The sequence below is a fragment of the Acomys minous genome (genome assembly GCF_964271855.1).
Source record: "Acomys minous genome assembly, chromosome: 12".
NCBI classification, from domain to species: domain Eukaryota; kingdom Metazoa; phylum Chordata; class Mammalia; order Rodentia; family Muridae; genus Acomys; species Acomys minous.
The window spans coordinates 3,274,162-3,299,289 of record NC_140493.1 but is presented as its reverse complement, the minus strand read 5'-3'; the positions used below and the strand labels follow the sequence as shown (position 1 = coordinate 3,299,289).

Here is a 25,128-nt window from a genome sequence, read left to right as displayed (position 1 = left end):
TGAGATCTGGTGCCCTCTTCTGGCCTGCAGGTATACATGCAGGCAGAGCACTGTATACATAATAAATATTTTTTAAACATTATGGAGGCCCTGTCTCAAAGCCAGATCTGATGGCCTGTGTCTACAATCCCACCTGTGGAGGCAGAGGCCAGAGTGTTGTCCCAAATTTGAAGTCACCCTGAGGTGACCAGGCCGGTCTACTGCTGCAAAGCTTGTCTCAAAGCCAGCCCTGGGTATTTGGGTACTTAGCACATCCACCGCCTTCCGCTCAGGTCAGCTCCGTGCTGGGGAAGAATCATCTTGGTGTGATGCAAAGAAGCCCGTGAACAAACTGGGCTAGCGCACACAGGGGCAGAAAGGACTGAATGTTATCCCTGCTCAGGTGGTAGTGACTCTCATCCCATTGGTGGGAATCCAGAAGGAAGGAAAAGGGTGTGCCGAGCTCAGCAGGGACGAGTGGGCAAACGGGGACTAGGCAAAATAGGCGGTTTGTGGGATTTTAGCTCAAGGCAGGTGCCTCTATTATTTACTTTTTTGCTTGTTTTTCGAGACAGGGTCTCTCTGCGTAGCCTTGGCTGTCCTAGACTCACTTTGTGGACCAGGCTGGCCTCGAACTCAGAGATCCCCCTGCCTCTGCCTCGCCTCCCGAGTGCCGGGATTAAAGGCGGCGCCACCACACCCGGCCTGAGCTTTTTGTTACGGAGCCAAACCCAGGAAGGACCTCAACCATACTGGGTAAACTGCTCTACTACGCTGCTTCCTCCCCAGCCCAACCTGTACTTTCCGACCCTCCTGCCTCCGCCGGCTGGGATTACAGGTCACACCCCGCTCCTGTGGTGCTGGACCGAGGCCAAGCACGGCGGGGGTGGGGAGGAACAAAAGCCTTCGAACGCCCTTTCGCCTCGACGTCGGCCAGGTGAGAGACCGCACGGCGGACGGAATTCTCAAAACAGGAGTAGCGGAGCCGCGGACGGCCGGCGGGCGAGCAAAGAACTGCGCGCGCCAAGCCGCGCGCTTCCGGGAGGGGCCCCCGGCCGGCCAAGATGGCGGCGCGGCACGTGACCGCGCGGTGACGCAGCACGCACGCAGGCAGGCCGGCCGGCGCAGGCCCCGCCCCTCCCTCCCGCTCCCGCGCACTGCTGGGCCCCCCTCCCTAGCCCCCGGCCCGGTGCAGGGAGATCATGCCGGCGGAGACGCCCCTCGCGGCCGGGAGACGGTAGCCCCGGGACAGTTGGCTCTCAGGTTACAGCGCGTCCTCCCCGCCTCGGACCCCCAGGGACCGGCGCCACCCCGCCGCGGTGTGCGGCTGGGACGCGAGGAGGAGCGCGGTCGGCGCCGCCTGGGACGGGGGAGTGGACGTTCCCGCCCCGGGCAGCGGCCAGGCGGCTCCGCAGGTGAGGGTGGGGGAGGGGGCGGCGGGGCGGCACGGCGGGGACGCGATGGCGGCGGCCACGCGCCGGCCGGGGGTCGCGCGCGGCCCGGCGGTGGGGGAGGGGCGGTGGGGGGGGGCGAGGACGGGCCGCGCGCTCGCTCGTTCGCTCACCCGCCTGCTTCCGGCCCCCGCGCGCCTCGCCTCCCGAGCGCTCGGGCGTTGGGCTCCGCTCCCCGTGGCTGGCGCGCGCGCAGGGCGGGAAGAGCCCGGGGCGGAGTCCCGCAGCGGGGCCGCTTGCCCGGCGACGCTCCGGGGAAACCGAGGCACCCCGCGCGGTGGTGGCGCACGGCTCGCTTTGCTCTTCTTCCGGGTGTGTCGCAGCCGGCCGCCGAACTTATGGAAACTCGGGGTCTCGGTAGCCGCTTTTTCTTACACCCTCCCTTTTTGAGACGGGATTTGCTTTGTGGGGTTCCTGGTGCAGCACTTCAAAGACATGGTCGCCGTGTCTGGGTCATGGCAGCCTTTTAAGTTTTGCCCTGTGACGGGGCCTCCCAAGCTGACCTTAAAAACAAAACAACACAAAAAACTGTATAGTCCAAGCTGGCTTCGAACACTGCTAGCGTTAGTTTTTTGATTTTGTTTAAGATCTATTTATTGCAGGGCATGGTAGCGCACGCCTTTAATTCCAGCTCTTCCGGAGGCAGAGGCAGGCTGATTTGTCTCTGAGCTCTAGGTACTGAGCACCAAGCCTACGTGTGTGTGTGTGTGTGTGTGTGTGTGTGTGTGTGTGTGTGTCCCCGTCTGTCTGTCTGTCTGTGTCTGCATAAGTTTATATGCACCACCAGCCTGCAGGTGCCTGAAGAGGCCAGAGGGTGTCAGTCAGATCTGGAACTGGAGTTAGAGGCTGTGGCTGGTGCCAGGAATTGGCCCTGCGGTCCAATGAAAGCAGTAAGTCCCTTAACCGCCATCTCTCCAGCCCAGTGTTAGCCTTTGTGGTGCGTGCTCGTTTGAAAAAGGCCTCATACTCCATCCCCAACCGGCCTTAGACTCAGTGTAGCTCAGTTTGGCCTAGAACTCATAGCAGCTCCGCCTTGAAGAGCACTGGGCCCCACGCCTTGAAGGATCTCTTGACGTGAGGCCATTTCAGCATAGGTATGATGGGGACTTTGTAAAACTGTCCTCACCTGTGATGAGAGTTTGTATAGTATTTATGTTTGCAAAACGCGTTTGTCCCGAAATTTTGTGAATAGTTTTAAGATGCTGGTTGCGGACGGGCATAGTGGTGCACGCCTTTAATCCCAGCACCTGGGAGGTGGATTGCTGTGAGTTCGAGGCCAGCCTGGTCTACAAAGCGAATCCAGGACAGCCAAGGCTACACAGAGAAACCCTGTCTCAAAAGTTGGACATGACAGCGCTTAAAGTTCTCCCTGTTGGACACAACTGTTGTCACCGGAAATGGTAGTCAAGTGAAAAACCTACCGCAGCTGGCATGGGCTTAGTGAATTCCCAATTCTCATGTAGGGCTGAGAGGGGGTAAGTCATGCGGGTAAGTCTCTCTGCCTCAGGGGCCCTGTACCTCAGCTGGGTGGAGTGATGTTTGAGCCGTTACATCATCAGGTTTAGGTACAGTGAGGTAGCATGTGGTTCTGTTCACGGGGTTAAATGAAGGCGTTGGTGCTGTGGAGGGAAGGGATGCGCTGGTTGTCTTCTAGGGCTTATATTCCAGTGGTGAGAGAAAAATGAGCCATGAGAGAACTGTGGTAGGTGCCTTAAGAAGAGAGAAAGTATGCTCGGGCGCACAGTCAGCTTGTAGGCCAGCCTAGGGTCATGGAGTCACAGAAGTCAGCCTCCCCAGGAGGAAGGGAATAGTGCTGTCGTGTGTTGGAAAGCCTCGTGTGAGAAGCAGCTAGCCAGGCACGGTGAGGATTGAGAGAGATTCCACGTGTGACTAACAGTTGTGGAGACTATGCGTCAGGGGGCTCCCTCCCCCAGGCTTGCCACGGCTCAGCATTTCCATGGAAGGGAAAAGGCTTTCACCACGTGACGACTCTGCTTGGTGTTCACTGTTCACTCATGACAGTCCCTGAGGCCACCATTGCCTGGCTGAAGTCTCTATCTGCAGAAGGGGATTGTGTGCCTTTTCTTCTGTGGTTAACAATAGCTTACACCTGGAGAGTAAAAGTTGTTTTGTAAGCCAGGGGTGAAGGTACATGTCTGTAATCCCAGTTTTCAGCGTGTTAGAGGCCAGACTAAAAACAAAGAAAGGGCAGAACCACTGTCCAGTGCCACCTTGTTCTTGTTTTGTGCTTTGTTTAAAAAAAAAAAAAAAGCAAGTCCTGGCAGGGGCATGGGGAACCTGTCGCTGAATTCTAACGTGTGGTAGGGGTGTGAGCCGCTCGGTTGCCGCACGCCCTCGGGTGCACGGCAGAGTGAGAGTGTGGTCGAGGAGCACATAGGAAGGGTGCGTGGAGAGCAGGGTCTTAGTTGTTGTTTTTTCTTTTTTTCTTTTTTTGGTTTTTCCAGACAGGGTTTCTCTGTGTGGCCCTGGCTGACCCGGACTCACTTTGTAGACCAGGCTGGTCTCAAACTCAGAGTGATCCACCTGCCTCTGCCTCCCAAGTGCTGGGATTAAAGGTGTGCGCCACCGCACCTGGCTGTTGTTGTTTTTTCAGGACAGGGTCTTGATGTAGTACTAGTTGTCCTGGAATTTACTATATAAACCAAACTAACTTCAAACTGTAAGGCAGCAGTTGTCAACCTGGGTGTTGAATGACCCTTTCATAGGGGTTGCATATCAGATATCCTGCATTATTGAGTGCTTATATTGTAATTTATAAAAAGCAAAATTACGGTTATGAAATAGCAACAAAAATAATTTTATGATGGGGGGGTCACCACAGCATGTATTCATTAAAGGGTTGCAGTATTAGGGAGGGTTAGAACCACTGGTCTAAGATCTACCTTCGTCCCCATGCCCAGCAACAGCAGGTCTTGAAGAGAGAACTGTTACCCCTGTTTGTAGCTGAACCATTCACAGCAGTCGGGAGATGAAGCAACCCAAGCATTTGTCAGTAGATGGCAGGACAAACAGTGTGTGACGGACATTCCTGCGGTGGTGTTCACACTTAAAGCCACGACAGTCCTGACACAGGCTACATGTGGCTGAATTGGTCCCCTTCCACCTGGTGGTTAGGTGGCCACGGAAAGACTCCCTCTGGCTCTCCTGTGGGAAGGTGTGGAGTGCAGTAGAAACCGTAGTTGCTGGGGCTTGTGGAGGAGGACAGTTACTAACGTCTGGGGTCGATTGTGCAAATGTGACTGTAGCCAACACAACTGGACATCTAAAAGTGGTAGGATAAGCCAGGCCAGGTGACACACACTTTTCATTCCAGCACTCTGGAGGCAGAGGCAGCCAGATCTCTTGTCCAGGATAGCCAAGGATAGATAGACCCTGTCTCAAAAACTCCAAAATACGAGCGGCTGGAGAGATGGCTCAGCAGTCACTGACTTCTAGAGAACCCGGGTTCACATCCCAGCACCTACATGGCAGCTCACAACTGTAACTAATCTGACACCTTCACTTAGACATACATGCAGGCAAACCAGTGCATATAAAAGAAAGGTGAATGAAGTAAAAAAATTTCCAATACAACTAACATTTTCATAGACTGGAGAGATGGTGATTGGGAGCGTTGGCTGCAGCGGCTGGAGAGATGGCTCAGCAGAGGCCCTGAGTTCAATTCCCAGCAACCACACGGTGGCTCACAACCTTCTATAATGTGATCTGATGCCCTCTTCTGGCCTGCAGGGGTACGCAGGCAGAGCACTGTATACATAATAATAAATAAATCTTTAAAAGCAAAAAATGCTGCCTGCTCTTTCCAGGACCTGGGTTTAGTTCTCAGCACCCACAGGGTCCATAGCTCCTGTCCCATGGAATCTAACACCCACTTCAGCCTCCTGGGACACCAGACAAACACATGACATACACACATACATGCAAGCAAATAGATCATTTGGTCTTTAGAATGTGTGTGTTTGTTAGACTTTTTCCCCCCAAGACAGGGATTCTCTGTGTAGCCTTGGCTGGCCTTGAACTCACAGAGTTCCACCTGCCACTTGTCTCCCTGAGTGCTGGGACTAAAAGCGTGTGCCACCACCACTCCAGGCCCTAACAAATTATCTTTATGAAGCTATAGATAAAATTAGACCCCTCCCTAGATTGGAGAAGCAGATCTTCTCCCATCGTTAGGAGGACCCTTTATTTAGAAACATATTCTGGTGTTTCAGACTGCTCTAAACTGCAGCGCCAGTTCTCTGCTGAAGGGCAGCTGGCTGGTGAGATTTCCTGGGACTATAGTGGTTGCTAACCTTCTGTAATGCCTGGCTTTTTTCCTTTCAGTTGATTATGGAAGATTCCCACAAGAGCAACACTTCCGAGACTGCATCTCAGCCTGGCTCCACGGTTCCGGGAACTCACATTTCTCAGATAGTCCATCAGGTGAGACAAGAGCTGTGTAGCCTTGACTGTCCTAGTCTTGCTTTGTAGACCAGGCTGGCCTCGAACTCATAGAAATCTGCCTGCCTCTGCCTCCCAAGCGCTGGGTTTGCAGGTGTGCAGGCACCACCATGCCCAGTGGTATCTTGAATCTTTAAGCAAGGCAGTGTGTGGTCAGTGCGTACACTGGAAGACAACATACTTCCCCAGGAGCAGCGTGGTTCATGGTGTGTGATAGCTTTATAACTACTATGGTCAGCATAGTCTGTGTTAACAGCAACATCACTGAAGCTTTGAATGTAGAGATGAAAATTTAATTTGAGAGCCAGGCGCACGCCTTTAATCCCAGCACTCAGGGAGGCAGAGGCAGGCAGATCATTGTGAGTTGAAGGCCAGCTTGGTCTACAAAGTGAGTCCAGGACAGCCAGAACTACACAGAGAAACCTTGTCTTGAAAAACCAACCAAACAAACAAAAATTTAAGAGTGTGAGGGAACAAAAAGAGTAGACAAATTCTAGGATGAGTAACAGCTCCCTCAAGTTTATTTATTTATTTAAAGATTTTATTTATCATGTATACAGTGTTCTGCCTGCATGTATGCCTGCACACCAGAAGAGGGCACCAGATCTCATCATAGACGGTTGTGAGCCACCATGTGGTTGCTGGGAATTGAGCTCAGGACCTCTGGGGGAGCAGACAGTGCTCTTAACCTCTGAGCCATCTAGCCGAAGTTTATTTTTTAAAGATTATTTATGTATATATGTGCATGACATTGTGAATTTATGTGTGCTACGTGCAAGCTATGTGCCCTGGGAACTGTAGTTACAGGCGGTTGTGAGCCACCACATAGGTGCTGGACACTGAACCGGCAATGCTTGTCTGGGGTGGCTCTGGGTTATAGGTTCAGTCAGTCAGTCGCCCCTCCCTGTCCTCTCCCCCCCTCCCTTTGCTTCCCTTCTCCCCCTTTCTTCCCTTTTCCTGGTGGTTGAACCCAGGCCCAGGCTGCTGGGCAGAGGATCTACTACTGAGCTGTGGCTTTAGCCCTGGGCACTTTGTTTTCATTACTCACCGTGTTGCTCAAAGGGGCTTCAAACTGGTGGCCCTTGTGTCTCAGCCTTCACATACTGAGATAACTGCTGAGAGAGTGAGAGTGAGTGAGTGAGTGTGTGTGTGTGTGTGTGTGTGTGTGTGTGTGTGTGTAAGGTGCCAGTCAGGCTGGGAGCGGGCATCGGATCCCTGGTTGGAGAGTTAGAGACTGTGGGCCCGGCATGGTCTGGCCCTCACACTTTTCTCTGCATGATGTGCTGTATCCCTTAGAATTATAAAGTGGAATAAAGCTTTTGTTTGCCCTTAGTTGCTTCTTGTTGGGCAGTTTACCACAGCAGCAGGACAAGTACCTCAGCATGGCGGCGCACGCTCCATCCTGGCACTTGGAAGTAGAGCTAGGAAGCTTAGGAGATCAAGGTCATCCTCAGCCTCACACTAAGCTTGAGGGCAACTGGACTACATAAGACCGTTGTCTCAAAAAACCGACCAAACACACACACACACACACACACACACACACACACACACACACACACACACAACAAAAGGTGAGGTGAAATTGAAGGTTGTTAATTTTCAAGGCAGCATACACATTTTATCTCAAGATAGGGTTTCTCTGTGTGGCCCTGGCTGTCTTAGAACACAGTCTACACGACAGGCTGGCCTTGAGCTCAGCCTTGTCTCTGTCTTGAAAAACAAAAGACAGAGTTTCTCTGTGTGGCCCTGGCTGTCCTAGAAGTCACAGAGCTCCGCCTGCCTCTGCCTGCTGAGTGCTGGGGTAACAGACATGGCCACCGTTGCGGCTGATGTCATGTTCTTTATGGCTGAATAAATTGAGTCGTGTGTCTCTTGCTTCATCGACTTCATCCATTTGCGAGCGGGCGTCTAGGCTGGTCCTGCCTCCTCATGAACACTGCAGCAGTGAACATGGCTGTGTGGTGTTGACTGAGAGCCCTTCCAGCATGCCTCCAGGAATAGAATGCTGGGTCATATGATAGTTTTATTTTTAGTTTTTTGAGAAACCTGCATACTAGCTGCACCCATTTCTGTAGCATGTAAGTGTGAGACAGATTTTCTGCTTCTGTGAGGACGGTCATGGGGTTGGCGTGACTTGCGCTGACTTCCGGGTTGCTTTTGGTAGTGTGGCATTTGCACATGGTTAGCTCTGCTGAGCCATGGCAGGAGAGGTTTCTTCTAGTTCACCTTACAGCAGCCCTCAGCTTAGGTGCGTCATTCCTGGGTCTTTATTCGTCACTTGAAGCTGCTGTGAGGTGGTTGCTTGGTTCTTCTCTGCATGTTAGTCACCGGCATAGAGAGCAGTTCCTGGGCTTTGTGCGCTGGGTAGTATCTTAGCCCCGCAGAAGGTGTTCCTCAGATCTAAGAGGTCCAGTGCAGTGAGTTAGTCTTCAGGATCAGCTGAGATACGTGCTTTGCCATTCAAGCCTGACCTGAGTCTGATGGGGAAAGATGAGCTGTCCTGGCCTTCGCATAAGCCAGGAAAGGTCATAGGGCCCTTGGAGTCGCTGTCAGCACCACTGCCCCTCCTCCCCTCTGTCATCTTCTGTAAGGATTTTATTTATCTTTGTGTGTTGTGTCTGCATGGGAGTCGGCCATGCTACGTACAGGTGCTTTCAGAAGTGAAGTGGGGTCCCCTGGGACCGGAGCTGCCAGTGTGGGTGCTGGGAACCAGATCCAGGTCCTGGAAGAGCAGCAGCAAGTGTCCCAAACTACTGAGCCATCTGTCCAGCCCCTTCTTTGTCAATTTTAAAAGATGGCTGGCCATTTTGAGAGTGTGACCTGTATTACCTCATGGTTTTATGGCATGTGGTGTTTCTACACAGAGATGTTGTTTCCTTTGTTCTCAAATCTCACCGGGTTTTGTTTTGTTTTGTTTAGTTTTTTGAGACAGGGTTTCTCTGTGTAGCCCTGGCTGTCCTGGACTCGCTCTGTAGACCAGGCTGGCCTCGAACTCACAGAGATCCTCCTGCCTCTGCCTCCTGAGTGCTGGGATTAAAGGCGTGCGCCACCATGCCCGGCTAAATCTCACCGTTTTAACTGTGTGCCATGGGAAAGCTCCCCCTGCCACCCCCACCCCCCACCCCCACATAACCTCCCAGGGTTTTTCTGTGTAACTCTGGCCGTCTTGAATTCCTTTTGTAGACCAGGCTGCTCTTGAGCTCACAGACACCTGCCTGCCTCTGCCTCACAGAGTGCTGGGATTAGAGGCGTGCGCCATCACATCCACTGGAAAAGCTTTATTTTGGTCCTGTCTATCTGTGGCTCTAACCCCCTCTTGTGCTTGCATGCCCCTTTGCCTGAATTTTGTATAATTTGCCTCAGAATTTCACTGAAGGTATGATGTTTGTGCCTTTGTTGTTGTTTTGAGACGAGGTTTCTCTGGGAATCCCTGGCTGTCCTGGAACTGCCTCTGTGCCTTTACTTCTCACCTCAGTTCTGTAACCTTAACTTTTCCCCTCCTTCCTGTTGCTGTCCCTTCTCTTCTGTTGTTGAAACAAGGTCTCAAGTTGACAATGCTGGTCTTAAACTTGGCGGTCTTTCTGCCCAGCTCCCATTTGCTGAGGTTACAGGCGTGCATACCACCATTCCTGGCACAGTTGATTTTGTTTTGTTTAGTGCTTTGTGTCTGTGTTTATGAGTGCACATGTGTATCCCTGTGGGTCAGAGGGGAACAGCAGCCGTCTCAGCTGCCCTCCACCTTAGTATATGGGAGCTAGGGTCAAACTCAAGGTCCCAGCAGGAGTGGTGCCACTCAGTACTCTGGCTAGCTCTTGTCTTACATGCAGGCCAGAAGAGGGCATCAAATCTCATTACAGATGGTTGTGAGCCACCATGTGGCTGCTGGGAATTGAACTCAGGACCTGTGGAAGAATAGCCAGTGCTTTTAACCGCTGAGCCATCTCCGTTTACTTCGTTCATCTGCTTTTTTGCATCCTCTCTGAAGCCATCATTTTGATGATTTTAGTGCCATTAAATCTGGTAATTGAGGAAGTAAGTGTTCTGTGGGGTTACTTTTCCATGCTTTTCTCTGGCCATGGTGACGCACGCCTTTAATCCCAGCACTCTGTGAGTTCAAGGCCAGCCTGGTCTACAAAGTGAGTACAGCACAGCCAAGGCTACACAGAGAAACCCTGTCCCATAATTGTTTATATTATTGTACTTCTAGAGGATCTGATGCTGCCTCTTCTAGCCTCTCTGGGCACAGACATTCATACAGGCAAAACACATTTGCCAGGCGTGGTGGCGCACGCCTTAAATCCTAGCACTCGGGAGGCAGAGGCAGGTGGATCGCTGTGAGTTCGAGGCCAGCCTGGTCTACAAAGTGAGTCCAAGACAGCCAAGGGTACACAGAGAAACCCTGTCTTGAGAAACCAAAAAAAAACAAAAAAAACCACTTACATTTAAACTAAGATAAAAATAATTTTTAGAAGTTTTTTAAAAATGAAAAATGTATATAAGCTAAATTAGATGAATATGAAGATGTCAAGGCATTTAAAAATAAAGTGAAGATGTTAGGGCTGGAGAGATGGCGCAGGGGTTAAGAGCACTGGCTGCTCTTGCGGAGGATCCGGGTCTGGTGCACAGCCACGGCGGCTCACAGCTGTCTGTAAGCCAGGGAATCCGACCTCTGCAGGCGCCGAGCATGCAGTGCGTAGACGCACAATCCGGAAACATCATACACGTAAAAACATAATTAACATTAAAAGTGTTAACAGCGCTTGGGAGGCAGAGGGAGGCTTGGTCTACAAAGCAAGTTCCTGGACAGCCAGGGTAAACCTTATCTCCGAAAAGCTAAAAATAGAATTAGTGCGATTGGTATTTATTATTTTGGACTGTTTATACTCTCCCATAAACCTTAGAGTTTATCAAACTGGCGAAGACTGTGCCCCTGCATGAGGAGTCCCCTTCACACAGTCTGTCTCACCCCACACTTGGGGTGCAAACAAAACCTTGTTTACATTCCCTACAGACAAGGGCTCACCGCTCAGCTTCTCAGGCCTGGCGCAAGTGGAGCTGTCTGCTGATCTTTGGCTTGTGGCTGTAGCCTCAGGGCCCCTGAGCTGTGAGTTTTCCTTGTCTTCAGGACTCCAAAGTTATTTCTAACAACAGGTTCTCTTTCAAGATGGCTCCCAGCCACTGTCTGGAGAGTGGGTAACAAAACAGACCTTCCCTCCGCTGCTGGCTGGTCTCTTTGGAAGAGTCACTGCTCACCAGGTCTTCAGTCAGCTTGTCTCTCCGCGTCCCAACTTAGCCTTTCAGATGAGGTGCTCTCCCAGCCGCCTCAGGGAGCACAGGCTGTGCTGCCTCTCCTCTGTTCAGTTCCCTAGGTTCCCTGCTTTGCTGCTGTTCTGCACTTGTGATTTCTGATGTCTAGCAGTCTCTGTCTAAGGTCCTGTCAGTTGGGACTGTGTCACATGGCGGCAGTGTGATCTACTCTGCTGTCTCACACACAAGCCCTGAGGTGGTAATTGTGTCTTAGGGTGCACGTGTTACTAAACTGACAGGTGGCAGGCTGCTAACGCTGTCCCCAGCTGCTGTGTATCACCCTAGCTGGAACTCACTTTGTAGACCAGGCTGACTTTGAATGTTGCCCAGGCTGGCTTTGAGTTTCTTCTTCCCTTACCTCTGCCTCCGGAGACCTTTTAAGTTTGGAGTTCTTTTCATTTTATATATAGGTCAGTAGGCTTCCTGAGTATTTGGATTGCTGTCTGTCCTGTTGATGCTGGAAACAGCTCCATGCTGCTGCCCACAGCAGCCTAGTTCCTTAGAGTGCCTTCCACTAAGTAAAGCCAGCCTGCCTTCCTTCTTTCTTTCTTTCTTTCCTTCCTTCCTTCCTTCCTTCCTTCCTTCTTTCCTTCTCTTTACCAGAGGAAAAAATTTCAGGTTTAGCCAATATAATACAGAGTTGTTTACTAAAAGAGATTTTTAGTTAGGCATGGTGGCATACACCTGTAATCCCAGCACTCAGGAGGCAGAGGCAGGTGGATCTCTGTGAGTTCAAGACCAGCCTGGTATACAAAGCAAGTCCAGGACAGCCAAAGCTACACAGCGAAACCCTCTCTCAGAAAAGGAGAGAGATTGAGATTGATTAAGGGCCAGCAAGATGGCATAGCTAGTAAAATCACTCGAGTGGAGTTTTAAAAGCTCAATGGTTAAGAAACAATGAGAAAAGAGTTAAGGCGCCCTGAAGATGCGGGACTGGCTTCTAAGAAGAGTCGTGCATGCCATCTTTACAGTAGTCATGTTTAAATAGGATTAGTGTACCTTTTGGAGTTGTCACTAAAGGGTTGCTAAGAAATTTAAAGACATGAGGACTCGGAAGGCCACCTGACAGGATTACAGTAAGGCAGAATTAGAAGTCCAGACAGGTAGTTAGGACGCCCTCACTGTAACACAGTCCCCCACTTGCTATATACATTGGGCTCTTACCACTAGCCTGCCTCATTGCTGTCTCTGTGTAGCCTTGGCTGTCCTGGACTCGCTTTGTAGACCAGGCTAGCCATCCACCTGTTTGCTGTCTTAATATTCTTAAAATATTTATCCGGAGCCGGGCGTGGTAGCATACACCTTTAATCCCAGCACTTGGGAGACAGAGGCAGGAGAATCGCTGTGAGTTTGAGGCCAGCTTGGTCTACAAAGCAAGTCTAGGACAGCCAGGGCTACACAGAGAAACCCTGTCCTGAAAAAATGAAGGGAGAAAATACACTTAAGCCAGGCGGTAGTAGAACACTCATGAGACAGAGGCAGGAGCATCTCTGTGAGTTCCAGGCTAGCCTCATCTACAGATTGAGTTCCAGGACAGCTTGAACTACACAGAGAAACCCTTGGGGAGGGGGTGGTGTCAGAAAAAAACTGTCTTTATGTCAGCAACCCCCACAACAACTGTTAAGTATGCTGGAACCCTGACTTCACTGGGCTCGAGAGTTGCAGCCTTCCTCTCCCGTGCCTTGCCAGTTTTCCTTTTCCTCCAACTTCTATTGCTACCGCGTTTTCCCTTTGTGTCTTCTCTCTCCCTTTTTAAAATTTTATTTTATTTTAATCTTTTTTTTTTTTTTTTGGATACAGGGTTTCTCTGTACCCTAGCTGTCCTGGACTCAATTTGTAGACCAGGCTGGCCTGGAACTCAACAGCAATCCACCTGCCTCTGCCTCCTGAGTGCTGGGATTAAAGGTGTGCACCACCACACCTGGCTGTCTTCACTCTTCCTGTGCGCTCCATGCCTTTTTTGTTTTGTTTTTGTTTTTGTTTTTTTGTTTTTAAAGATTTATCTATTTATCATATGTACACAGTGTTTTGCCTGCATGTACATCAAAAGAGGGCGCCAGATCACATTATAGATGGTTGTGAACCACCATATGGTTGCTGGGAATTGAATTCAGGACGTCTGGAGGAGCAATCAGTGCCCTTTACCTCTGAGCCTTCTCTCCGTGACTCTTAACCTCTCATGTTTTCTGTTTGTCTTTTTGTTCTTTAGCTCTAAAAATCACCAATCCTTTTTCATTTGTTGATAAGTCTAACGATTATTTAAAATTCAAATATATCTTTATTTCATATTTATACTTTTCTGACTTTTGAGGACATTCTTCTTATCCTGACATGCAACCTCTCCTCTCTTTTCCTCCATCCATGTTTCTTTGAGGGGGATGTTAGGGACTGAACCCAAGGAGTCGTGGCCTGCGAGCCCTAGGCCCATGCTCTTCCCCCTTTTTTAGAGATGATAGTTTAATCATATTCCTCCCTTCGCTCAACCCTCACATATACCTCTCCTTCACGTTCATATCCTCTTCACTAATTGGGTTTTTGTTTTTGTTTTGTTTTGAAGACAGAGTTTCTCTGTGTAACCGTGCCTGTCCTGGTTTTGCTTTGTAGACCAGGCTGGCCTTTAACTCCCAGAGATGCACCTGCCTCTGCCTCCAGGGTGCGGGGATTAAAGGCGCGCACCACCATGCCTGGCTCTCTTCACTAATTGTTACGCATATGTATATACACACATTTATATTTCTAAATATAGCCTGTTCAGTCCTGTAATGCTGTTGTTTGGTTTATGTATATGGTGCTTTCCGTATGGCATGTGTGTCTGTACCGTGTGTGTGCTTGCTTCCCCCTTTGCCCAAGGAGGCACCAGAACAGCTACAAATTGGTGTGCTCTTCCTGGGGATGGCTGCATCTCCTATATAGCTTTCTTCAGTTACCTGTAGCTCTCTGCAGGGCTGAAGCCCTGTGGGATTTTCCTCATCTGTTGGCGTGTCTGTTGGTCTCACTCTTGTTCAGCTCACATTTGAGGAGCCATGCTAGTGAGGCCTCGTGTCCATAGAGCTTCTCACAGCCAGCACCCGGGCGCCTGGGTCTCACAGTCTTCCCACCGCATCGCCCTCAGTGTTCCCTTAGGTGTGGGGGTGTTTTGTAGATGTGTGCATTGGGACTGGGATCCCATTGCATTTTGGTGGGTTGTAGTTTTCTATTGGTTGTTTGTTTGTTTTTGTTTTTTGTTTTTTTTCCAGACAAGCTTTCTCTGTAGCCCTGAGTATCCTGGAACACACTCTGTAGACCAGGCTGGCCTCGAACTCACAGAGATCTACCTGCCTCTGCCTCCCCAAGTGCTGATATTACAGGCCTGCACCACTGCGCCCTGCTGGTTGTAGTTTCTTTGCCTGTTGTTCCTTGGTGAGGGGTGAAGACTACACTGAACTCTGTGGGTGTAAGGACAGTGCTTCAGGCTGCTTTAGGGCTTGTGCTGGTTTGTTTGGTAAATGAAGGGTTGTAGATTGTCCTCCAGTAACCAAGACTTCACCAGCACCGAGTGCTTAGTAAGGGTTTTCAGTATCAGGCATGGTTTCCCTCTTGCTGGATGGGCCTTAAGTCAAATTAGAGAGGTGTGGGCCACTGCTGAGGAGGGAGTGCCACTGCTGCGCCCTCAGCCTGTGGGCCACTGCTGCGCCCTCAGCCTGTGGGTCACTGCTGCGCCCTCAGCCTGTGGGCCACTGCTGCGACCTCAGCCTGTGGGTCACTGCTGCGCCCTCAGCCTGTGGGCCACTGCTGCGCCCTCAGCCTGTGGGCCACTGCTGCGCCCTCAGCCTGTGGGCCACTGCTGCGCCCTCAGCCTGTGGGCCACTGCTGCGCCCTCAGCCTGTCTGCTGTTCTGGCCATTGTGCTTCATAGGCACCATGGCCGCGTAGGACTGTTGCTCCTTCCCTTCTGCCTTCAGGTACCACAGAAACTAAACTTGAGGCATGGGGCTTTTGGGTCAGTACCAGGTCCAGTTTAGGGTGTCTTCGGCCATACAGCCTGTCTGGGGGGAGGGTCAGGGGAAACTCTTGGATAGCTCTAGCCCCAACTCAAAGGAGGGCTTCTTGTTTGGTTAGTTTGATGTGATGCTTTTGTGTTTGTTTTTTGAGGCAGTTTCTTTGTGTACTTTTGGCTGTCCTGAAACTAGCCCTGTAGTCTAGGCTGGCCTTGAACTCATAGATCCACGTGCCTGCCTCTGCTGAGTTAAAAGCGTGCATATGTCTGGTATTGTGGTTTTGTTTTAGGTAATTTTTGGCTCTTAAAGGGCATATCAGCCCAGATGAGAAAAATTCGTTAAAATTACATGCGTGTGTTTATAGAGAGAGTTACATAGGCTATTGTAGTCCCTCCCTTGGTAAATGCTAGGATTGCTCGTGGCTTTTTTTCAGCTGTCCTTCCTGTCGTTTCACCATCTTCTGTATTTGTCTCCTTCCTTCTTTCTTAAAAACAAAAACAAAACCTGCAGTAAGGGTGTTAGAGAAAAAAGTGCCTTCCCATTGGTAAATGGCCTGTGTTCTCGGAGATTAATGAAGGAGAGCTTTCTTTGTAGCATCGTCTGGCTCTGGCTGACACCCACAGAGGAGCCGGTTTGGCATAGAAGAGTTTACTTATTCTGACTGAGCCTGAGGAAAGGACAGCACACCAAGACAAGTTCTCAGCATGAAGGAGATTAATTACCACAGAGGGCAGGGAGTAAGAGACAAAGAGGAGATGAAGGATGAGGGAGAGGGGAAAGGAATATTTGTCCCGGAGGGAGGAAGGACTGGCCCTGAATAGAGAGGAGACTTTTCTGGCTGCAAGGAATGGCAGGGTGAGCTGCTGAGAAGGAAAGTGTAGCAGCCCTTTTCCTCCTGGGCACACAGTGACTGACAGTGTTGTCTGAGTAGTGTACTGTTTTGTTTTGAGCCAGAGTCTGGCTGTTAGCTGAAGCAACTTCAAACTCTCAAATGCAGGGGTCCCTGCAGTGTGACATGGCTGTAGGGTACCTTGGTTTGCTCTTCTGTGTGACAGGTGGCAGCTAGCTGCACAGATTTGAAACTGTTGAAGAGTCCCATCCTGTTTGCTGCCAGTGTCATTAAAGAGACTTAACTGCCTTCGCTTTAGAAATTAGAGTGTAGTGAGAAAACACGAAGTAAACTTAGGGACAAACTGAAAGTGGCTGAAGCAACAGACATAGGCCTGACCTTTAATCCCAGCACTCAGGGAAGCAGAGGCAGGCAGATTGCTGTTGTTCTATAGAAAATCCCAGAACATTCTGTTTTTACCAATAGAGACTCAGGAGCCAGATGCTGAATGAAAACCTGCGAGCTCAGAGAGGCAGAGAAAGCACCCAGCTGACAGCCAGGAGGAAAAGGCCAAAAAACCCAAGGCCATGAAGCTGAGAAGCTCAAGGCATAAAGACCCTAAAAGCTGAAGAGCCCCTTCTGCTTCCACACGCCTTAAGCACCCCACAACTAAAGCCCTCCTGTTCTGTAACCCCTGCCAGCTGGTTTCTTGTTCTGCCTCTTGACCTAGGGTGGACTTCATGAAGTCCAGGGTGCAGAAAGCTCCTGGATTAAAGGTGTGTGCTAGGGCTGGCCGAACCACACCTTAATCACCTGTTTACAATAAACAGAAAGCTCCTGGATTAAAGGTGTGTTAGGGCAGGTTTTTACAGCACAATCTCAGGGATCATCACAATGGGCTCAAATATCCTGCAACAGATCACTGTTCAGGCCAGTTAGTTCAAGGCCAGCCTGGTCTACAAAGCGAGTCCAGGACAGCCAAGGCTACACAGAGAAACTCTGTCTTTAAAGAAAAAAAAAGTTAATACTTACTGTGTCTGCCATATAAAGTGCCATACATGTATTGGTTCTTTTAACTATGTAACTAGATGTACTGACCAGTACAGTTCTTACAGTCAGATACACTGTAGTGACACCTGTCTGTTGCTTGCACCAGCTCATCATGTGACACAGCTGGTTGCTGCCTTCATTAGTTTTCCCAAGGCAGCCCACTTACCTGGTTCCCTTATTTTTGATCTTTTCTTAAAGTATTCTCTCCCTCATCCCCTCTCTTTAACCAGAGACAGGGTTTCTCTGTGTAGCCTTGACTGCCCTGGACTCGCTTTGTAGACCAGGCTGGCCTTGAACTCACAGCGATCCGCCTACCTCTGCCTCCCAAAGTGCTGGGACTAAAGGCGCGCGCCACCACGCCCAGCTTGGTTTCTTGAGATAGGGTTTCTCTGCCCTGAAACTGCTTTGTAGACCAGAGTGACTTTGAACTCAGAGATCTGCCTGCCTCTGCTCCCAGCGTGCTGGGATAACAGGGTTAAAGGTGTGCGCCATCGTCTGGTGTGTGTGTGTGTGCGTTGACTGATGCTGCTTGTGCTCCTGGAGCACTCCTACCCTTTGTCTTAGACAAGATGCACACATGGATTTGAAAGTAAGAACTAGATTCTTATTAAAATGAGTTCTGATTTTTAGGTGTCGTCTCTGTCAGAGAGTGAGGACTCTCAGGACTCATCTGACAGCATTGGCTCCTCACAGAAAGCTCACGGGATCCTGGCCCGGCGCCCGTCCTACAGGTCAGTGCTCCACCACCAAATGTGAACATCTAAGGGTGTGTCTCTTGGTTAGGGAAGGAAGTGAATCCTAGAAAGGCCGGGACCAGAGTAAGCTGAGGAGTCTAGACTGAAATAGTGTGTTTGCAACAAGGTCTTTCTGTGAAAGAAACCCTGGCTGACCTCAAGCCCACAGAGACCTGCCTGCTCTCTTCCTTTTAAGGGTGAGCATTAAAAGTGGGTGTCACCACGCCCTGCTAGTAGTTTTAACTTGTAACAGCTTCATAAAAGCAGGAAGGACTGCAGACTGTAGAAGTTGGCGTGAGCTTTGTCTAGGCCCTGTGTTCCCTGTCTGAGATGCCTCCACATTGAGCGTAACTCCTGCGCTCCATCACCAGAAGCTTCCGGTCACTTTTCCTGGCTGACCCACGACAAGATGCTCTCCCCTCTGTAGCACCCTTTCAGTACTTACCTTGTTAGTGTGGGCACTTTTGGCTTCGTTTCACTTATGTGCTTGTGGGTTCAAGGGTCTAAAAGAAGGTGTTGGATTCCCCAGGAACTGGAGTTACAGGTGGTTGTGAACTGCCAGGTGGGTGCTGGGAACTGAACCTGGGCCTTCTGCTAGAGTAATCATTGAGCCATCCTTGTAGCTCCGTAATATTCCATGTTATTGAAGGACATGGCCATGTGTTATTCTCTGTGATGACAGGTACCACATAATTATTTGTTCCGTGAGTGGGGATCTGTAAAGACAGTCAGATAGAAAGCCTTTGGAGTTGTCTGTAATTTCAGGTGGATATGTCTAGGGCCCATTTACAGTGATAATCCAGGGTAGAATTGAACAAACCTGATGACCGTTTGGTGGGAGGAATGAGAACACGGAAGCGTGTCAGCCTGTGGGGGGTTGGGTGGTGTGTGGGTCAGCCCTGCTGCAGAGTAACTACAAGAGTTGGGGTGGCGCTGCTTGACCTTGTTTGTAAGACAGCACAAGAGCCCCCCAGCTAAGAGTCCAGGGTGGACGATGGAGGACATAGGGCTGGAGGCAAGGGAGGAAGAGGAGGTCTATCAAAAAAAGGCCAGGAACTAGGAACTAGCTACTTGGAACTTGAACTCTATTCAATCAACAGTTAATGGACAGATGGGTTAACTTAGTATAACTTTAAAAGGATTTGTCCTCATTATCTTTAGTTCTGTGTATGTGCGAGTGAATGCGGTGCCCAAGGCTGTGGAACTGGAGTCACTAGTGGTTATGAGTTGCCTGACATGGGAGCTGAAAATGGAGCTTAGGTCCTCTGCAGAAGTGAGCCATCTCACCAGCTGCAATAACCAGATTTTTAAAACATAATTTTACTGGGCGTGGTGGCGGACACTTTTAATCCCAGCACTTAGGAGGCAGAGGCAGACGGATCACTGTGAGTTCGAGGCCAGCCTGGTCTACAGAGCGAGTCCAGGACAGCCAAGGCTGCACAGAGAAACCCTGTCTTGAACACCACTATCCCCACCCCACCCCACCCCACCTCCCCCCCAAAATAGAAATTAATTTATGTTTTTTGAGACAGAATCAATAGTCCAGGCTTGGCTCAAGCTCACTGCACTTTCCTTGCCATAGCTGTCACCAGTGCTGCAATTGTAGACCTGAGCCACCATAAGTAGCTGAGATAACCATCTCTTAAATAGGGAAGATTGAGCAGGCTCACTTGTACTGGTTTTGATCCATGTTTGGCTCCCTTGGTCAGGAGCATGTGATAGGATAAGAGTGTCAGATAGGCCTGGCGTGGTAGCGCACGCCTTTAATCCAGCATTCGGGAGGCAGAGGTAGGCGGATCGCTGTGAGTTCCAGGCCAGCCTGGTCTACAAAGTGAGTCCAGGACAGCCAGGGCTACACAGAGAGACCCTGTCTCGGAAAAAAAAAAGTGTCAGATGGGCACAGTGGCACACACCTGTAATCCCAGCACTCAGGAGGCAGAGGCAGGTAGATCTACTGTGAGTTCAAGGACACCCAAGGCTACATAGAGAAGCCCTGTCTCGAAAAAAGAAAAAAAAAAAACGTCACAGTGCATAGGCAGCAAAGGGTTTGTGTCCAAGCACCCCGTTCAAGGGCACATTCCTAGTTACTTTATTCCTGGATTCTAGGCCACCGTCTCACCAAAGCACAAGCTCAGGACCAGACTTTATTTACTTAACACACAGTACTTCAGGACACCCCCCCCCCCCAAAAACAAAGTGACAATTTGAGGAGTTGGGTAAAACCCTAAAAGCTAAAGGAGGGGGGAATGTATTATTAGGGGGCTGGAGAGATGGCTCAGTGGTTAAGAGCACTGTCTGGTCTTCTAGAGGTCCTGAGTACAATTCCCAGCAACCACATGGTGCCTCACAACCATCTGTAATGAGATCTGATGCCCTCTTCTGGCTTGCAGGTGTACACGCAGGCAGAGCACTGTATGCATAATTAACAAACAAACAAAAAACACAAAAAAAAGTCTTATTATCAGACTGCAACAGATGTAATAGAAACAGCCATTGGTATGAAATTACCATGGACTCCACATCTAATTTAAATCAGGACAGTCACAAAGACACCTAACAGAACAGGAGACTGGGCAGCAGGAGATTGTGTTAGCTAACAAAATTAGAATCATAAGTGTGCTAAGAAGTTTTAAATAAGCATCACAACAGTTTAGATGTGACTGAAGAATTGGGTAATTGGACCCTCCGTGTAAATTACCTAAGATGAGCACAAGAAGTAAATAGAACCTCCCCAAATGAGAGCACGGTAAAGGGCACAGTGGGTTGAAGTCTACCTTTTGGCCTGGAGTGTGTGCTCAGTAGTGTGCCCCAGTGGATAAGGCCGGCCTGATGCGTGCAAAGCCCTGGGTCTGGTATCCTTGTACTACCTCAAAAGGTGAGTGTGTGCTCACTTGATACTGTTGGCTTCTTTGCACAGTAATAGCGACTCATCTGGTGGCCAGGAAGCTAGGAGCATTGTCAGCGGGAGAGCGTCTGCCTGTGTGTGAGAGGCCAGGGAAGGGCGGCCATGGGGCACTCCAGGCAGGGGTAGTCTATGGTATTTAATATTGATCACTGTAGATTTATCCCAGTTGCTGAAAGTAATTACTAAAAGAACCGAAAAGTTGGATTTTAAAACAGGTCTTGTACTGGGCATGCCTTTAATCCCACCACAGAGCGCTCTCCACATGGGCACCTTTGCACACCCAGCAAGATTCTTAAACCTGCTGAAGTGAGTCATCATTAGAACAAACTCAGGTATTTGTTTCTCCTTTGCTGAGGGTTAAATTCAAGGCCTTACACACTGAGCAACATTCTTTCTGTGTTTCTTGGTATTTTGTTAAGATTTATTTATTTATTTTTTTTTATGTATACAGTGCTCTGCCTGCATGTACACCTGCAGGCCAGAAGAAGGCACCAGATCACATTACATACAGATGGTTGTGAGCCACCATGTGGTTGCTGGGAATTGAACTCAGCCAGTGCTCTTAACCTCTGAGCCATCTCTCCAGCCCTGGTTTTGTTTTGTTTCCTGAGACAGAGCTCCTCTATGTAGCCCTGGCTGTCCTAGACTCGCTTTGTAGACAAGGCTGGCCTCAAACTCACAGCCGACTGCTGCAGGAACAGTTGAGGCACAGCTGCTTCCATGTTGTGGGTGTGTTTGTGGCTGCAGCCATGAGTGCTGGTTATCGTGGTGTATGAGTTACCGCCATGCTGAGCCTTCAGAGGTCGCCCCACGCAGACAGTGAGCCTTCAGAGGTCACCCCACGCAGACAGTGAGCCTTCAGAGGTCACCCCACGCAGACAGTGAGCCTTCAGAGGTCACCCCACGCAGACAGTGAGCCTTCAGAGGTCGCCCCACCCAGACAGTGAGCCTTCAGAGGTCACCCCACGCAGACAGTGAGCCTTCAGAGGTCGCCCCACCCAGACAGTGAGCCTTCAGAGGTCGCCCCACGCAGACAGTAAGCCTGGCTCAGTCACACCCCAGGATTCCTGTTGCAGGAGACTTGATCCCATCGTGATCCCTGTAATGGTGATCTGTGAAAATCACAGGGCGTGGCTGAGCCCTAGCACACACCTTTAATCCAAGATTTGGTAAAGTTCACCGTAGGCCAAGAGGCGGAGCAAAAAGTCAGCTGACAGGGATTAAATAAAGAGTAGGCGGGACTTTAGTTGTGGGGTATTTAAGACAGTGTGTAGAAGTAGAAGGAGCTCCTTGCCTTTTAGCTCTTGAGCTCCTCAGCTCCTTGGCCTTGAGCTCTTTGGGCTTTGAGCCAGCCAACCTTTGGCCTTGGGGTGTTTTTTTGTTTGTTTGTTTGTTTGTTTGGTTGGTTGGTTGGTTTTTGTTGTTTGGTTGGTTTTTTTGGTTTTTTCCTCCTGTGCTGTCACCCGAGCCCTTGGGATCCACCTGCCTCTGCCTCCCTAGCCCTGGGATTAAAGGTCTGTGCCACCACCTAGCTGAGTCTCTTAGCATCAGCTCCTGGAGAGGCTGCATTGTGGTGACTCCGCTCCCTTCCCACTGGAGGACCTGGGTCTTGGCTCAGCAGCACACTGAGCTTAAAACCACACGCTCCTGGGAGACGTAAAGGAAACAGGCTGGCTGCTCTCGGTTAGTCTTTTCTGTCTTTGATGGCCCCTTCAAGTAATCCTCCTGCCTCAGCCTGCCAGACTGAGACTAAAAGCATGCGTGACCATGCCTGGTTAGAGGCTCTCACTTTGAATCTGAACAGGTGGGTGCTGGGGCGCGTTCCTGTAATGCCCGCGCTTGGGAGGCTGGTGGCAGAGGGTGATCACAGTTGGAGAAAATGTCTAGTGGTCTCTTTGTGAAGGTGGTGTTGTTAACAGCATTGACACAGTTGCTTTTTACAGGAAAATTTTGAAAGACCTCTCTTCTGAAGATACACGGGCCAGAAAAGGAGACGGAGAAAACCCTGGCATTTCTGCTGTTACTTCTATGTCTGTCCCAGCCCCCATCTATCAGACCAGCAGCGGACAGTACAGTGAGTAGAGGAGTTGTTTCCATTCCACAGACACAAAATCACTTTTATTGAAAGGAATATCTATAGAAGCCGGGCGTGGTGGTGCACGCCTTTAATCCCAGCACTGGGGAGGCAGAGGCAGGTGGATCTCTGAGTTCAAGGAGAGCCTGGGCTATTACACAGAGAAACCCTGTCTTGAAAACAGACAAATGAGGCCCCGTGGGTAAGAGCACTGTGTGTTCTTCCAGAGGACGCAGGTGCAATTCCCAGCACCCACATGCTCACACCTATCTGTACCTCCAGTTTCAGTGGATCTGACATCTTTACACCAATGCACATAAAAATTAAATAAATTTAAAACAAAAACAAAAAGAATGTGCCAGCCATGGTGCCACACCTTCAAGTGTGGGTGAGCGAGTGTGGGGAAGAGTTTTCATCTCATGCAACAGTTTTGTGAGATAGGCGTTGACAGTGGGTGAAAGGGACAGACTTAGAAAGCTGGGTGCTCCCACTCAGTGTGGTAGCGCACACCTGTGATCCTAGCACATGGGGTGTGGAAACATCAGGCTAAGTTCAAGGCCAGCTGCGATGTAATGGACTCTGTCTAAAACAGCCACCACCACCCACCCCACCCCCCCCAGTTAGATATTGTCCCCAACTGTTCCTTTGGCCGCTTAGTCTGTGACCTTAAAATGCTGGTGGAAACTAATATTCTGGTTACTTCTGCATAATAAAAGATTAAACATGGGCTGGAGAGAGAGTTTAGCAGTTAACTGCTCAGCAGTGCTGACTGCTCTTCCTCCAGAGGTCATGAGTTCAATTCCCAGCAACCATATAGTGGCTCACAACCATCTGTGTTCTGGCCTGCAGGCACACATGCAAATAGAGTAAACAAATGTTTGTTTGTTTGTTTGTTTGTTTGTTTTTAAAGGGTTAAGCATATGAATTGAATTTCCAGTTTGAGGCCAAGTAAGAAAAGGAACTGAGACTGATGTAGTATCACCCTGAGCAATGCTGGGCTGTCAGTGTACAGAGAGCCAAGTCACTGCCTCCTGGTGTGACCTTGTTTGGGGACTAGTGAAGATGGTGTGGGTCCAGATGTGGTGGTCTTGGAAAAGTAACAAACCTTATATCTACCACAAAGACTGTTCCGTCCCCAGCCAATGTTCAGTAGTAGTCTGGAATCTGTACTTGGGCTAACATTGCATGTTTCTGCCTAAATCGTTTAGGAAATGAAGTCCTTTCATTTATTAAAATGACATTTAATGAACTTAACGGGTATAATGAACTCTTAATACCATTGTTTTTGAGACAGGGTCTCACTGTGGCTCTGGCTGGCCTGGAACTCACAGAGACCCAGCACCTCTCTGCCTTTGGGATTGTTTTGGTTTGGTTGTTGTTTTGTTTTTTGAGATAGGATTTCTCTGAATATCCCTGGCTAACTTGTTCTGTAGACCAAGTTGGTCTCGGAACTGAGAGATCCACCTGCATCTATCTACCTGGGATTACAGGCGTGCACCACTGCACTTGGCTGAAGTTGATCAAAATTTCATTATGCTTCTTTTTTAACATAAACATTTATATATTATGAGTAAATAAAACACATACACCAGGAAAAACCATGAGACAATCAGGAATTATATAAATGTTACATTCAGAGTGATTTGGCTATTTGTATTTGTCAGACTTGAAGTAAACATCTTTCCTATCTCGTTGGGTCTACATTTCTGAATGAAAATCAGTAACTATCATATCTCATCTCTATTAACTTAAATCATCTGTCTTGATCTAAAAACATCTTAACCCCTACCCAACTAAGCTTAATTGTAAGACTAAACTATCTGGTTTCAATGCCATCAGAGACTGGAGAAGAAAGTTGATCAAATTTTAACAGCATACTTATATGTACATTTTTCAATCTTTTATTTTATTGGACTTAGAGCTAATGTTCAGGTGGTTTTCCATCTCCTAGATTTCCCTGCTTTCTCTTTTAACTGTTGCTAACCTTTACGTCTGTGTTGGTGGACGTGAGGACGGAGTGCTAGCTCCTGGTGACCTGCTGGGCTTGGGGAGTGATGCCGTACATGCAGGCTTCCCCCAGCTTTCTGTCTGTTCTTTTAAAGTATTTGAGTTTTGATAGCTATAATGTCTAACCCACATACCACCGTCTGCCCGGCATTTGACATGTAGCTCAGAGGTAAAGTGCTTGAGTTCTGTACGCAAAGCTGAGGTTTAATTCGCCACACCTCAAAAAGAAAAATGCAAGTAAATCTGATTGGTGTCTTCTGTGAAATGGCCGCTCCCCCCTGACCACCTTCAGCATCTAACCTGAGAGTCGCTGCTGCCACCAGCTTCTGGCAGTGCCTTAGTTTCTTTTCTA

General features: G+C 49.5%; 1 protein-coding gene across 3 annotated transcripts in view; it reads left to right on the top strand.

Annotated features, from left to right (window-relative positions):
* The first annotated feature begins 1,093 nt into the window (after positions 1 to 1,093).
* The window catches only part of ATF1 (activating transcription factor 1), a 34,724-nt gene continuing 10,689 nt past the window's right edge, over positions 1,094 to 25,128 (top strand). The window contains exons 1-4 of one of the 3 annotated variants that reach the window (XM_084751509.1): positions 1,094 to 1,394; positions 5,775 to 5,873; positions 17,687 to 17,787; positions 22,639 to 22,769. In XM_084751509.1, the coding sequence (XP_084607635.1) occupies positions 5,781 to 5,873; positions 17,687 to 17,787; positions 22,639 to 22,769 (325 nt within the window). In that variant the 5' untranslated portion in view covers positions 1,094 to 1,394; positions 5,775 to 5,780. Of the gene's footprint in view, positions 1,395 to 5,774; positions 5,874 to 17,686; positions 17,788 to 20,965; positions 21,028 to 21,956; positions 22,500 to 22,638; positions 22,770 to 25,128 lie in introns of those variants that run through there. The other 2 variants (XM_084751511.1, XM_084751510.1) reach the window with 2 other exon arrangements.